Source organism: Notolepis coatsorum (assembly GCF_963971535.1).
Source record: "Notolepis coatsorum genome assembly, contig: SCAFFOLD_580, whole genome shotgun sequence".
NCBI classification, from domain to species: domain Eukaryota; kingdom Metazoa; phylum Chordata; class Actinopteri; order Aulopiformes; family Paralepididae; genus Notolepis; species Notolepis coatsorum.
The window spans coordinates 100,722-114,276 of NW_028171328.1; the positions used below are offsets into that span (position 1 = coordinate 100,722).

A 13,555-nucleotide genomic window follows, 5' to 3' on the forward strand; every position below is an offset into this window, starting at 1 on the left:
TGTCAAAAGCATATCTAATCGAGTCTATTAATTAGTGTGGGAGAATAATTCATATCTTTGATATTTGCGTCAGAATAGCTCGTTCTGACTCGTAGGAGGAAACAAAAGAGTCCACTTATCACCACAATGCTAATGAGTTTCTATTAGCATAATGACACTCAACTATAAATAGTAAAAGAGTGAATATATGTGATTAATTGAAAGAATTCTCCTATATCTTTCTAGGTCATTCTCTTTTTAAGCTGATATAAATCTTTATGATTGATTATAGTAATTTCTATCAGATTGATGCAAGTTAGGAATATAAATGGGGTATTCTTAAGGAAATAAAACAACAAAAATACTATTCTAGGGGAAAAGAAGGTTTTATATAAAGTATATTAATGATTATTGGCCTTACTGTGATGTTCAAATAAACTTAAAATAAAATACCTTGTTTCTGTTGCCACGGCATCATTACCAAGGCATGGTACCAAGCCTCATGTCATAATCTACTCCATTGTGGATGTTGTTTGTGGTTCCCGAGGTTATAAACGATGACGTCGAGTCTTGGTTCGGCCGTGGTAAACAAGTAAATAACTCGTGGCGGTGCCATGGCAGCAGCGTTCAACAGCACCAGCCTCGCTGCGACGGGAACACTGGTCCCAGAGGAGCCGTAGGTCGCCAAACATTCCCCACGTTGTCATGGAAACTACAACATTTGGTCATTCTATATGTTCTATTAGAGAGCGTTCTATAGATCCTTTCAGTGGAATATGGGGCGACAGTGGCTCAGGAGGTAGAGCAGTCGTCTGGCAATCCGGAGGTTCCCGGTTCGATGCCCGCTCCTCCTGGGCAGCGTGTCGATGTGTCCTTGAGCAAGACACTTAACCCCTAATTGCTCCCGATGAGCAGGTTGGCACCTTGCATGGTTGCCTCCGCCATCGGTGTGTGAATGTGTGTGAGTGAATGGGGAAATGTGAGTAACAAATTGTAAAGCGCTTTGGATAAAAGCGCTATATAAAAAAGCAGCCATTTACCATTTACCATTATAGCGTTACCACGGGAACAGCTTTGGTCCAAGCTCACTTGCCACAAGCTAACGTGTGCAACAGGAGATGCATGGGGGTCAATTTAGACTTGTTTATGTTTGAAGCTCGAAACTGTTGTTGTTGTTGTTGTTATTGTTTTTGTAGACAAAAACAGACATGAACCAGCATTCTAGAATGAATCGCATTTGATTTCCTGTCGGTAGTTGATATTAGCGAACACTGCACACAAATCCAACAAGCTGTTCCCACAGAAACCATCAATAACAAACAAACCAGCGGTGGATCGCGGGAAGACAATCTGTTACCTCTGTAATAATTCATCTGGATCTCTGAATAGAAAACAAACAGTGTCATAATTCAGGGCAAGCGCTTTACAGACGATTTATGCCTGTTCACGTCTGAACATAAAAGCGCCTCCGCAGAGGGCCACGCCGGGATATCATATCTGCAAAACACGAGAGTAATGAAAGACGGTGTTGATTCACATCTGTTTATCTTTCTCTCCGCCCCTTCCTTCTGCTCTCTCTCTTCCTTCTTCCATCTTTCCCTTCATCCTCCTCCTCTCTCTCTCTTCTCTCTCTCTCTCTCTCAACCTATTCTACCAGATCATTGCTGATCGTCATCGTTTAGATTTAGAAACACGTTAACAACGAAAGAATGGATTGACGTCCAATCTTTTATTATCTCCTCCTTCCTCTCCCCCTCCTGCCGTCTCTCTCTCCTCCTCCTCCTCCTCCTCCTCCTCCTCCTCCTCCTCCTCCTCCTCCTCCTCCTCGTACTTTGGGTCACTCCATCCTCCCAGATCATCTGGGATGTGTCATTGTTGGATCGCTCCAGAACTGTCCCACCGAAAGATGTTAACAGAGGAATAATGGATTGACATCCATCTATTCTTGACTCTATCTCCTCCTCTTCCTCTCTCCCTCATCCCCTCTGTCCCGCCCTCCTCTCACTCTCTGTCACCCTGTTCTACCAGATCATTGCTGGTGTTTCATCGCTTACATTTAGAGTGTTCGCACCGAAATCCCTTAACAATGAAAGGATCAGTGGTGGAAGAAGTACACAGTTCCTTTACTTAAGTCAAAGTAGAAATACCCAGATAAATGAGTACTCTGGTAAAAGTCCTACATTCAAATTATACTTAAGTAAAAGTAGAGAAGTATTTGTTATTGAATGTACTTAAGTATCTAAAGTAAAAGTATGCATTCTACATAATGTGTGTGTATTCCAGTGCTTGGGAGAGTTTCAAACCTCGATCCATTGACCTCTAAAAGTTATGTTAAAGTGGTATGTGGTCCAATCATGCTGCTCTGATTAAAGGTTATGTTAAAGTGGTATGTGGTCCAGTCATGCTGCTCTGATTAAAGGTTATGTTAAAGTGGTATGTGGTCCAGTCATGCTGCTCTGATTAAAGGTTATGTTAAAGTGGTATGTGGTCCAGTCATGCTGCTCTGATTAAAGGTTATGTTAAAGTGGTATGTGGTCCAGTTATGCTGCTCTGATTAAAGGTTATGTTAAAGTGGTATGTGGTCCAGTTATGCTGCTCTGATTAAAGGTTATGTTAAAGTGGTATGTGATCCAGTTATGCTGCTCTGATTATGTCCTCTTGAAGTTGACAGGCTTCAAATGTGAAAGTATATAATCTTCATAAATGTTTGCCACGTTTTCTATGCAAATTTTTTTTTTTTCAAAGTAACTAGTAACTGATGGGTTCAGATAAATGTAGTGGAGTAAAAAGTACAATATTCCCATTGAAATGTAGTGGAGTAAAAGTATAAAGTTCCCTAAAATGAAAATCACTCATGTAAGGTACGAGTAGCTTAAAATTGTACTTAAAGGAACACGCCAACATTTTGGGAAATTAGCTTACCGTCTTCTCCAGAGAGAGACAAGAAGATAGATACCAGTTTTCTCTCTGTGTGTTCAGTAGAAAGCTATCTGGCTGCACGTTAGCCTAGCTTAGCACAATGAATGGAAGCAGACATGGCCGCTTAGCCTAGGCATTGTCCAACTAACACCTCTCCTGACGGCTAACCGGCCATTCATTGTGCTAAGCTAGGCTAACGTGCAGCCAGACACTGGTATCTATCTTCTTGTCTCTCTCTTAGTTACTTTCCACCACTGGAAAGGATGGATCGACGTCCATCTTATTGTTGCTCCTACCTCCTCCTCTCTCCCTTCTGCTCCCCCATATTTCGCCTCCATCCCTCCCTCCATCCGCTGGGATGATTGGTGACGTGTCACAGTCGAAATTGGCCCAGAAACGTCTCACCAGAAGCATGACAATGAAACAAAGGGGTTTCTATGAGTCTCCCTCTCAGCCGTGTCTCATCCTCTCTATGCTGTCCTTCCTTCTTCTCCTCCTCCACCCTCTCTCTGCCCTTAAAGGAACAGGCCAACATTATGGGAAATGTGCTGACCATCTTCTCCAGAGTCAGAAAAGAAGATCGATACCAATCTCCTCTCTGTGAGTTCAGTAGAAAGCTATCTGGCTGCAAGCTAGCCTCGCTTAGCACAAATCAATGGAAGCGGATACGGACCACTAGCCTGGACATAAACACCTCTCCCGGAGTTTTAAGCTAGGCTAGTGGTCCATATCCGCTTCCATTAATTGTGGATAGGTTTCTACTGAACACACAGAGAGGAAATTGGTATCTATATTCTTGTCTGACCATAATGTTGGCATGTTCCTTTAAAGGAAGGATTGATTCACACCTGCTACCCTGCTATTTTTCCAGATGGCCTGCAAGGGACATAAGACTTATATAGGATTACAACTCATCCTCTCGTCATCCTTCTCTACATCACTCCATACTCCATGTTCTTTTTTAAATGTTCTTCAAGATTACTTCATTCATCCCTGGGGAAACTTGTCTTCCGACATAAAGGCTGCTACATAAAAAAAATACATTAAATTATAGTGCAGTCACATAAAGTGTGTAGCACAGCTAAGTACAGGTGTTATCAAATAAAGTTCAGGAGATTTTGTCTTTTAGCTGATGCTTTTATCCAAAGTGACTTACAAATTGTGTACAACAAGTCCCTGATAAGTTTAAGTTTATTTGGATCCCCATTAGCCACAGCAGTGCTATTCTACCTGGGTTCCATAACACATAAAATACAGTTAGAGACTTACATTATACACTCACATGGAATACAGACACATTTAAAACAATACATACTCCTAATCAATTCATAATACAATACAGCATAATATACAATTTAGCTTTTTCATACATTATCTATGTTTAAATCAACCAATTATTCAAACTTCTAATAATATATCCATATCAGACACATACATTTTCATTTATATATCCCTATCTTCTTATCAGACACATACATTTTAATTGACGTACACATAGAGGAATGATGGATGTTTTATATCTGTTCAGGTGTCTTTTCCTGTATTTAATTGGAACCCTGTAGTCGAGTGAAGTGCTCCTTTATGAATCTCCTTTGGGGAAATCCAGGCGTCGTAGCAGCATGAGGGAGGGGAGGTACAGGCAGGAAAAAAGATAATAATAGAAATAGTAATAATAATAGAGTAGAACATAATAATAATAATAATAATAATAATAATAATAATAATAATAATAATAATAATAATAATAATAATAATAGTGGAACGGCAGTATATCCTATCCTATTATATCTCTCTTGGCAACGAAAGACAGGATTGATATTTGTTGAGTGGCATCATCACTCGTATTCCTCTCTCTGGTTCTCTTCCTTATTCTCCATCACTCTCTTTTTAAGGTAATTTATGACGTGGCTCCATCTCAAACAATTGAGCAATGAAAGAAACGATTTATACGTATCTTATTTTAAACCCTCGCCCTTTTCTCATTCTCTCACTAACTCTCTTAACTCATTCCCCGCCAACAACGAGTTTACTCGTTATTGGGAGCCCACGCTTGAACGCCAACAACAAGTATACTCGTTATTTGATTTGATTTGATTTTTCCTTTTTTTTCAATATTTTTTTATTCATTATTCATCCAGGGACCTTGGTGTTACCATAGGGGAATGAGTCTGAGATCGCCAAAGTGCAATACCGGCCGCATCCAGCTAGACAGCGGTATCGAGCACCCTTTGAAACCTTGTATCTTGGCCTGTGCAACGGTCAAATGTCACCGGGCTCACTTTTCTTTGTCGGGCCAGTCTAGCGGTTCTCCCGGTTCCATTGAAGTGTGTCAAATGTGTTGTGGTGGGTTATGTCGTGGATCAAATGGACATCGGATGTACCAGATGGCGATCAAACAATAGACCTATCTCAAACCCTGCCCCTTTTCTTGATCCTCCAATCACAGCTGTCGCTCACCTCGGACTTCCTCGTACAAACTTTGTTTGTACGAGGAAGTCAGAGGTAAGCGACAGCTGTGATTGGAGGATCAAGAAAAGAGGGCAGGGTTTTGAGACAGGTCCATTGGAATATTATTTTTGAAATACTCCCGATCACAGGTAAGGACTATCTGACGTACATTTGTGCTCGATCGTGCAATGCTTTTATACCGATCGGGCTGATAAGCGGTTTAGTGTTCAATACGAATGCCGTTACTGGTAATCAAATTATCAGAAACGACCCCCCCCCCCCCCCTTTCATGCATTCATGATGAAACATAACATAATACTTATGATATAGATTTGATTTGGGAATAATAGCATGTACAGGCAAGAAACGGCAACGTTTATAGATAGTAGAATTGACGTATAAGCCTATTACTCAGCCCTTTGGGAATTACCCCAGACCACGCTATAACCATACTTATATTCACCACGGTATAACACGGGAACGTATGGATGAAGAAATGTATTCTTTTTCACATATTGAACGATAGATAGGTGATGTCAAATGGGCCATAGTATTGTATCCATAGCTATAATATAGAATATAGTTATAGCTCTACAAACAAGGTGACGCACTCCTATCTTTTAAAGCGTGGCAGTGCTAGAACGGGGCCCGTCAATGAGTTAAAGGGGAGCAACATCCGCATTGGGAATTCAAATATGGTATTGGAAAGTGCAATGGATTATTTGTTTACTTTATGGTAAATGCAGATGTATTGGAGAGGTACCCTAACATATAATTTTGTCTTGTTGCGTTTTGTTATTTATTATTTTTTGTTATCGTTTTTGTTTGTCTAGAAAAAAAAAAGTATAGGATGTTATTGACTGTATGGGTCCTCACGCATGTAATGATACTTCTGCACTGCAACTTTTAAGTTAAGTAATAATTATTAACAATTGATGCAATTTGTACAGCAGAAGGCAAAATCAAGATATTGTTTGTATGGACCATGGTGAAAATCAATAAAAAGATAATTTCAAAAAAAGGAAAGTGCAATGGATATGTGTGAACAGAACACGAGCTGCTCTGTCATGGAGCCAGAAGAGAAGTAAGACTTGAGCTTGTGATGTCAACAGGCATGAGGTCTGGAGCCGCTCCATCGGCAATGAATGGGAGACTTAGGTTCCTAGGTCCTCTGACCTCTGACCCTACACTCTAGAACAGACCTGGGCATTGTACGGCCCGCGGGATGATTTTGACCGGCCCGCGAAAGATTACATGATGATAATATTATTTTTTTAAATAAAAAAAGATTAACTTTTTTTTTTTCATGTCAACGTTCACACGCACAATATACGCTTACCTAGGATTTGACTTGATTCAACAACAAAGCAGTCGGGGCAAGCTGAAAACGGTCGAAAGTGTGGTTATTTGAAGTTTGGATTTTTTTTTTCACAACTGAGGTAGGTAGATTACATTTTTAGAGACTAAAGTACAGAAAAAAGGTACCGTTGGGTACCGGTATCGATTCACAGGTACCGGTACCGTATCGGTTCAAATGTGAACGGTACCCATCCCTACTGAACACACAACTGCAGGGCAAGGGCATTTTTGCTCATGAAATGCATAGCCATGTGAAAGCCTTCATGACAAAGTTGCAATTAATTTCAAGGCAACTAGGCAGCAACAATCCAGAAACAACAATTCAGAAAACCCTGAAAGAAGTCAAACCATCAGCTGATCACCGGCACAGGTACTCATCCATGTTGGGAGCACTGCATGATGAATTTTCAAGGCGTTTTCAAGATTTCAAAAAGGTTGAGGATGAAATGCAGCTGGTTTCCTCTCCCTTTACCTGCAGTGTTGATAGTTGTTCAGCTTGAACTCATTGACCTGCAGTCTGATTCACTACTGAAAGAGCACTTTAAGTCAGCATCACTGCTAGAGTTCTACTCTGCTCTCAAGGAGGAGAACTTTCCAAACATGAGGAGACATGCTCAGAAGATGTTGGTTCTCTTTGGATCCACCTACATATGTGAACAGACATTCTCAGTCATGACGTTTACCAAGTCCAGGTACAGATCCTCTCTCACTGATGAACATCTGGCAGCTGTGCTTCGCATCTCCACCTCAGACATGCAACCTGACTTTGATGGACTTGTTAAAGCTCAACAGAGACTGGATTTCTCACACTGAATGAAAAAAAAAGAACTGAAGAACACTAAAATGTGGAAATATAACAAGTGAAATGGGACACTTGATATTTTTTTTTCTTTTTTTTGCACAATTCTGAAAACATTAAATGTTTAATATAGGCATGTAAAGTAAAAAAGGCTACAAAACTGGGACACCTTTCTTTACACAGTTCAGTGACATGTCTTGTTTATTTTTGCTACAGTATAAGATGATGTGATGTCTTTAGAAAGCTAAGAAAATCCTTGTTTCAATAGTATATGAAACTCAAAATGCCCTTTGTTATTAATGTTTCACACTTTGTTTATCATTTTGGAAATAAATTCTATTTGAATAAATGATATTTTTGAAAGCTAACCTCACCTTTTAATTGCCAAATAATAACATACACTCTTACCAGGGGTCAAAACAATGCCATTTACTGCTTTTTATATAGAAATAAAATGTATATTATGCATAATTGAGTTTGGAATTTTGGCCCGGCCCTCCAACATATTTTCAGTTGCTCATTCGGCCCCCTGGGGAAAATAATTGCCCACCCCTGCTCTAGAAGCACCTCCCCTTACATGGCTGCACTGGGCGACAGCGGCTCAGGAGGTAGAGCGTTCGTTCTGGTAATCTGAAGGTTCGCCGGTTTGATCCCAGCCAGTCCTCGAGCCAGAAGTGTGTGTGTGTGTGTGTGTGTGTGTGTGTGTGTGTGTGTGTGTGTGTGTGTGTGTGTGTGTGTGTGTGTGTGTGTGTGTGTGTGTGTGTGTGTGTGTGTGTGTGTGTGTGTGTGTGTGTGTGTGTGTGTGTGTGTGTGTGTGTGTGTGTGTGTGTGTGTGTGTGTGTGTGTGTGTGTGTGTGTGTGTGTGTGTGTGTGTGTGTGTGTGTGTGTGTGTGTGTGTGTGTGTGTGCTATATAAATGCAGTCCATTTGCTTTCCTGTAAAACCCTGTGTGGCCCTCGGTTGCAAAATTGCAACATTACTTTTAGCTATTTAATAAAAAGTCTGTAAATGCTTTCTTTTTATTTTTATTTTTTTCACATTTACATTTCACAATGCTATTGGATAGTAAATGTGTTTATATGTCCCACATTCTGGCCTCTGAAGTTGCTAATGTCAATTTAATGTGGGCCTTACAGTAAGCCTCAGAGTGACCCATTCTCATTTTAGCGGTTACTAAAAATCCTTTATTCATAGCTATTTTCATTTTCTGTTAGGTTTTGTGTTTTAGCAAAATTATATTTTTTATCATGCAATTACACTTTGATCTTTGATGCACTTTCCTTAATTGTGGAACTAATGAAAGGCACTCTACATCAAGGTTTACTGACTCACTTACTCACAGTACTTGGCTTAGTTCCCTGGTGCAAAACCAAACCTGGTCTCTAACCAAAGGTTAATTTGCACCACTCTCACCGCCTCTTTACTCTCTTGTTTATTTTAGATCAGCGCTTCTCACCCAGGGGCCTGGGGAACCCCCAGGGGTCCTTACGGAGGCTGCCAGGGGTCCTTACGGAGGCTCCAGGGGTCCTTACGGAGGCTCCAGGGGTCCTTATGGAGGCTCCAGGGGTCCTTATGGAGGCTCCAGGGGTCCTTACGGAGGCTCCAAGGGTCCTTATGGAGGCTCCAGGGGTCCTTATGGAGGCTCCAGGGGTCCTTACGGAAGCTCCAAGGGGTTCCCAGAAACATGGGGACTTTTTCTAGATGTTAAGACGTATACCAATTTCCTACATTTCTCGTGCCAGTTTACTACATTTCCCACAATCCTTGCGCGCTATTTACACTCTCTGTCACGTCTACCGATGTCAAAATAAAGAGTCTAGGTTATCTCCGTTTCCAAGATTTCGAAATAAAACTGGCAGTTTTACACACGTCATTTAGAAAAGCCATTCAAACTTCTCAAGTTTCTTCAGATGATGAAATAACCATAACGATTAGTAAAACTAAATGTTGCGTCATCTACCTGCCAATGTTTTACCGGACCAAGTCCTCTTTGAGTCCATTCCGCCCGACTAAACTCATATGTATTCATATAACACTTGAAATCATTGGTAAACAAACGTAGTGCTGAAAATATACACTCTGACTGCTGTTTTGACAGGGTTAGAGTCTTTACTCTTGGCTACATTTGAAAAAGAAACGCAACATGAATTAATACGTTCTGTATTAATCTATTTATGGCGTGATATCAATCTCGTACCGGACCGCTCTGGCTTAAGGGGTTAAGCCAATGAGAGAATGTATAAGAGTGGCTTCTCTAATCATATATTTCAATCTCTCCACTGTTATCTCCCCACCTGTACAGTACAGACAGTTATGGAATTCTGGACTAAGAACATCTAACAAGTTCAACAAATATCTTCTCAGATGGGGGTCCCTGAGACAGAATCTAATGAGACGGGGGTCCATGGCCTGTTGTGTATCAATGTCGGGGTCCTTGACATGAAAAGAGAGAACCTGTGCCCTAGATCACTCCACCTCTCCCAACGCCACATGCTTCAGTACTATGGTCTCACAAACCGTCTTTGATGTTTATCCACTTTGATCTCTCATCCTTTCTTCTCCCCCCCCAGGTCACTCCGTCGTCTAAGATCGTGGGGGACTTGGCCCAGTTCATGGTGCAGAACAGCCTGAGCCGGGCGGAGGTGGAGGAGAGGGCGGACGAGCTGTCCTTCCCCCTGTCCGTGGTGGAGTTCCTCCAGGGGCACATCGGGATCCCTCACGGAGGCTTCCCCGAGCCCTTCAGGAGCAAGGTGAGACACACACACACACACGCACACACACACGCACGCACGCACGCACGCACGCACGCACACATAGTCACTCTCATACACACACACACACACACGCACGCACACACACACACACACATACAGTCACTCACACACACACACACACACACACACACACATACTCACACACACACGCACACACAGTCACTCACACATACATGTGCTCACACACACATACGTACGCTCACATACACACACACACACACACACACACACATGCTCACACACACACATACATGTTCACACACATGCTCACACTCACTCACACCTACACATGCTCACACACACATACGTACGCTCACATACACACACACACACACACACATGCTCACACACACACATACATGTTCACACACATGCTCACACACTCACTCACACCTACACATGCTCACACACACGCGTACGCTCATACACACACACATGCTCACACGCACACACAGGCTCACACAGACGCCTGCACATATTTAAGCATTACATCACGCGCAGGAGTGGTTTGTGAACAATAAACCATGCCTAGGGGTGGTCGTTAGGCCAGAGGCGCAGCCAAGGGTCGTTAGACCCCCCTAGGCATGGTTTATTGTTCACAAATCACGACTGCAAGTGGTGTAAAGCTTTTATACAACTGCCAGATTCATCCAACCTTATTTCTATACAATAAACACACATTAATCGAAGATTTATTGAAAAAACCATCCGCCAGAAAAAGTAGTTCCCACAACTACAAAAAAGACAAGTTGCCTCCATGTGGAAGCAGATCGGAAGTGCATCCAACCAACTAACACATCCAACTGTGTATTATTGGAATGATTGAGAGAAGTTGCCTCATGTGGAAGCAGCTTGAAGTGCATCCAACCAACTAACACATCCAACTGTGTATTATTGGAATGATTGATTGAAAATTTTATTACCAGATGCAGAATGGGTACAATACAGTACGGCTCAATACACACAATTGTTAAGGGAATGCAGACCTACTTTCCATAGAACTTCATTCTTAGATGCTTCTATATAAAGTAGGTAAAACAAATTAAAAAGTGTTCTTTGCCCTATAGGAAAAAAACGTTTTCTTCGCCCTATTCTTTTATTTATTTTTTTAAACCTACTGTAGAGGGCCTAAACTTAACCAGTTGGAAACCAAGCGTACAGTAATAAAATTAGCAATCAATCAATCAATCAACTCAATAGGCCATGCTCACTTAGAACAGCGCAGCACCCAGCTCTCTGACTATCCCCCGTGTTGCAGGCAGAGTGTGTGTGTGTGTGTGTGTGCGTGTGTGTGCGTGTGTGTGTGTGTGTGTGTGGGGGGGGGGTGTGTGGCGGTGGGTGGAGACTAGAGCGAGCGCTGACAGTCGAAAGGAAAAAGAAATTGAAAAAAAAATTGAAAATCAATCAATCAATCCGCGATTTTTCTTTTGTTACAGAATGATTCAAGACCCATCAATTACATCATCCAACATTGTTTAAACGACTAAGACATTCGCTGTGACAGAATCGCTTGATATTTAGTCGTTTAGTCGCTATCAACATATCCATTTGTAAAGATTATTGTCCACCTTCTTGTGATCCGGCGGAGTGATGTGATGTGGTTCGGTTGTGGGCGGGTCCTGGGCCAGCAGCGTGGAATTGTTGCCAATAAAGACGTGTAAAATGACTGTTTCAGCCAATCAGAATCGAGAAATTTGCATGCCGTTGTATAATGTTATATAAATAATATACAGTATGTGTGTGTGTGTGTGTATATATATATATATATATATATGTTTACACACACACACAAACACAGACGGACATATACGCACGCAACACACACACAATAACACATACTTCAAACCCTTTATTTCAGTGGTTTTCAAACATGGTTCCCCAGCTGGGGGTCTGGAGTGCTGATGGTTGCATATTAAGTAACATCCTTATCCAGAAGAAAAGCCCTGCTTGGCTCTTTAACACCAGAACCTTCCCTCTCCTGCTAAACCAGTGCCATGTGTGCTCTTTTCACGCAGCCTGTAGACTAATATGTAGGCTGCCGATAAGATTTACTGTAGTTGTTATCTGACAATAAAGTTTAATCTAATCTCATCTATGTGTGTGATGGTCTGAGAACGAAATCAGCTTTATAGAGCAGAAGAAGTCTTGCGCATGATTATTATGACTTATTATGAGCATTGGAAACTATTCTTTAAAAAAATGCTCACGTCTCAAATTCAAATTGGCCCATGTTCAAGATTTCATTTCTAAAGTCTATTATCTATCGAATTCCTCATACATAAGAATGATAAATAGCCTAAATGTGAATTTGCTATAGTCAATACATTCTTTATTTATTTATTTGGAACAGTGGAAATATTGTCTGGGGGAAATTAAACAGAAAGAAAGAAGAAAGAAATCCTTGTGATTTGCGTCTTTCCTCAGTATCTCTTATCAGCAACTGCATTTGTAAATGTCATACCATGACAGCCGTGGTGGACAGCCGTCTGGTCTTCCCCCGTCAACACACTGTCCCATTTGTCTCAACACCCTTCCTTTTGTGTGTCAAATACCCATTTGTGTCTCCCCCTCGTCCCCCCTTCCTGTCTCACCCCTCCTCTCTCCAACCCCTTCTCCCTTCTCCATTTTGACTTTCTGCCTTCCTTTCAAATTCCTGGCCTCCGGCGAATTTCCACCACACAACACATGACAACTTTCAAACGGATAAATGATATCTATAAATCATATTCTTGGAAGGCGTGCTCTCGGTACAGGAAAGGAGGAGGGGAGCGCGGCTGGGTGGCGCAGCGGACATTGCGCTCGTCGCCAACGCAAGAGACACCGGGTTCGAATCCGGCTGTCGGCGTTGCCTCCGTCCGGCTTGGGCCGGCCGTCATACTAACTCAATTGGCAGAGTTAGCGTGTGGGAAGTCGAAGGGTGGTAGTCTGGTCGTGGTGAACAGCGACTCCTACAGGTCGGTTGGGGCGCCTGCACAGCAAAGTCAGGAAAATGGCAGGGGCAGTGTGAGCCTCCTACACGTTACTCCTCGCCAAATGAGAGTCCACGCTGGCAGGTGAAAAGATGTGACGGGCTGCCTCCACATGTATCGGAGGGGACATGTGATGCAAGGCTTCTATCCTCCCTACAACCGGCCAGTGGGGGGCATATGCGAGCAACGATCAGGGGAGGGGAGGGAGAATTGGCACGAGAGGTAAATTGGGATGGGGAGAAAAATCACAGAAAAAAGGAGGAGAAAAAGTAGATAAAAAAAAGGAAAGGAGGAGGGGAGAGATGGGGG

At 42.2% G+C, this 13,555-nt stretch overlaps 1 protein-coding gene across 1 annotated transcript in view; it reads left to right on the forward strand.

Moving 5' to 3' along the window:
• Positions 1-593: 593 nt before the first annotated feature.
• LOC311248286 (pyruvate carboxylase, mitochondrial-like) overlaps positions 594-13,555 on the forward strand; it is a gene marked incomplete at both ends in the record, with an annotated part of 29,420 nt that continues 16,458 nt past the window's right edge. The window contains 3 exons of the mRNA XM_084339194.1: positions 594-655; positions 8,945-9,206; positions 10,074-10,253. Of these exons, the coding sequence (XP_084195320.1) occupies positions 594-655; positions 8,945-9,206; positions 10,074-10,253 (504 nt within the window). The remainder of the gene's footprint in view (positions 656-8,944; positions 9,207-10,073; positions 10,254-13,555) is intronic.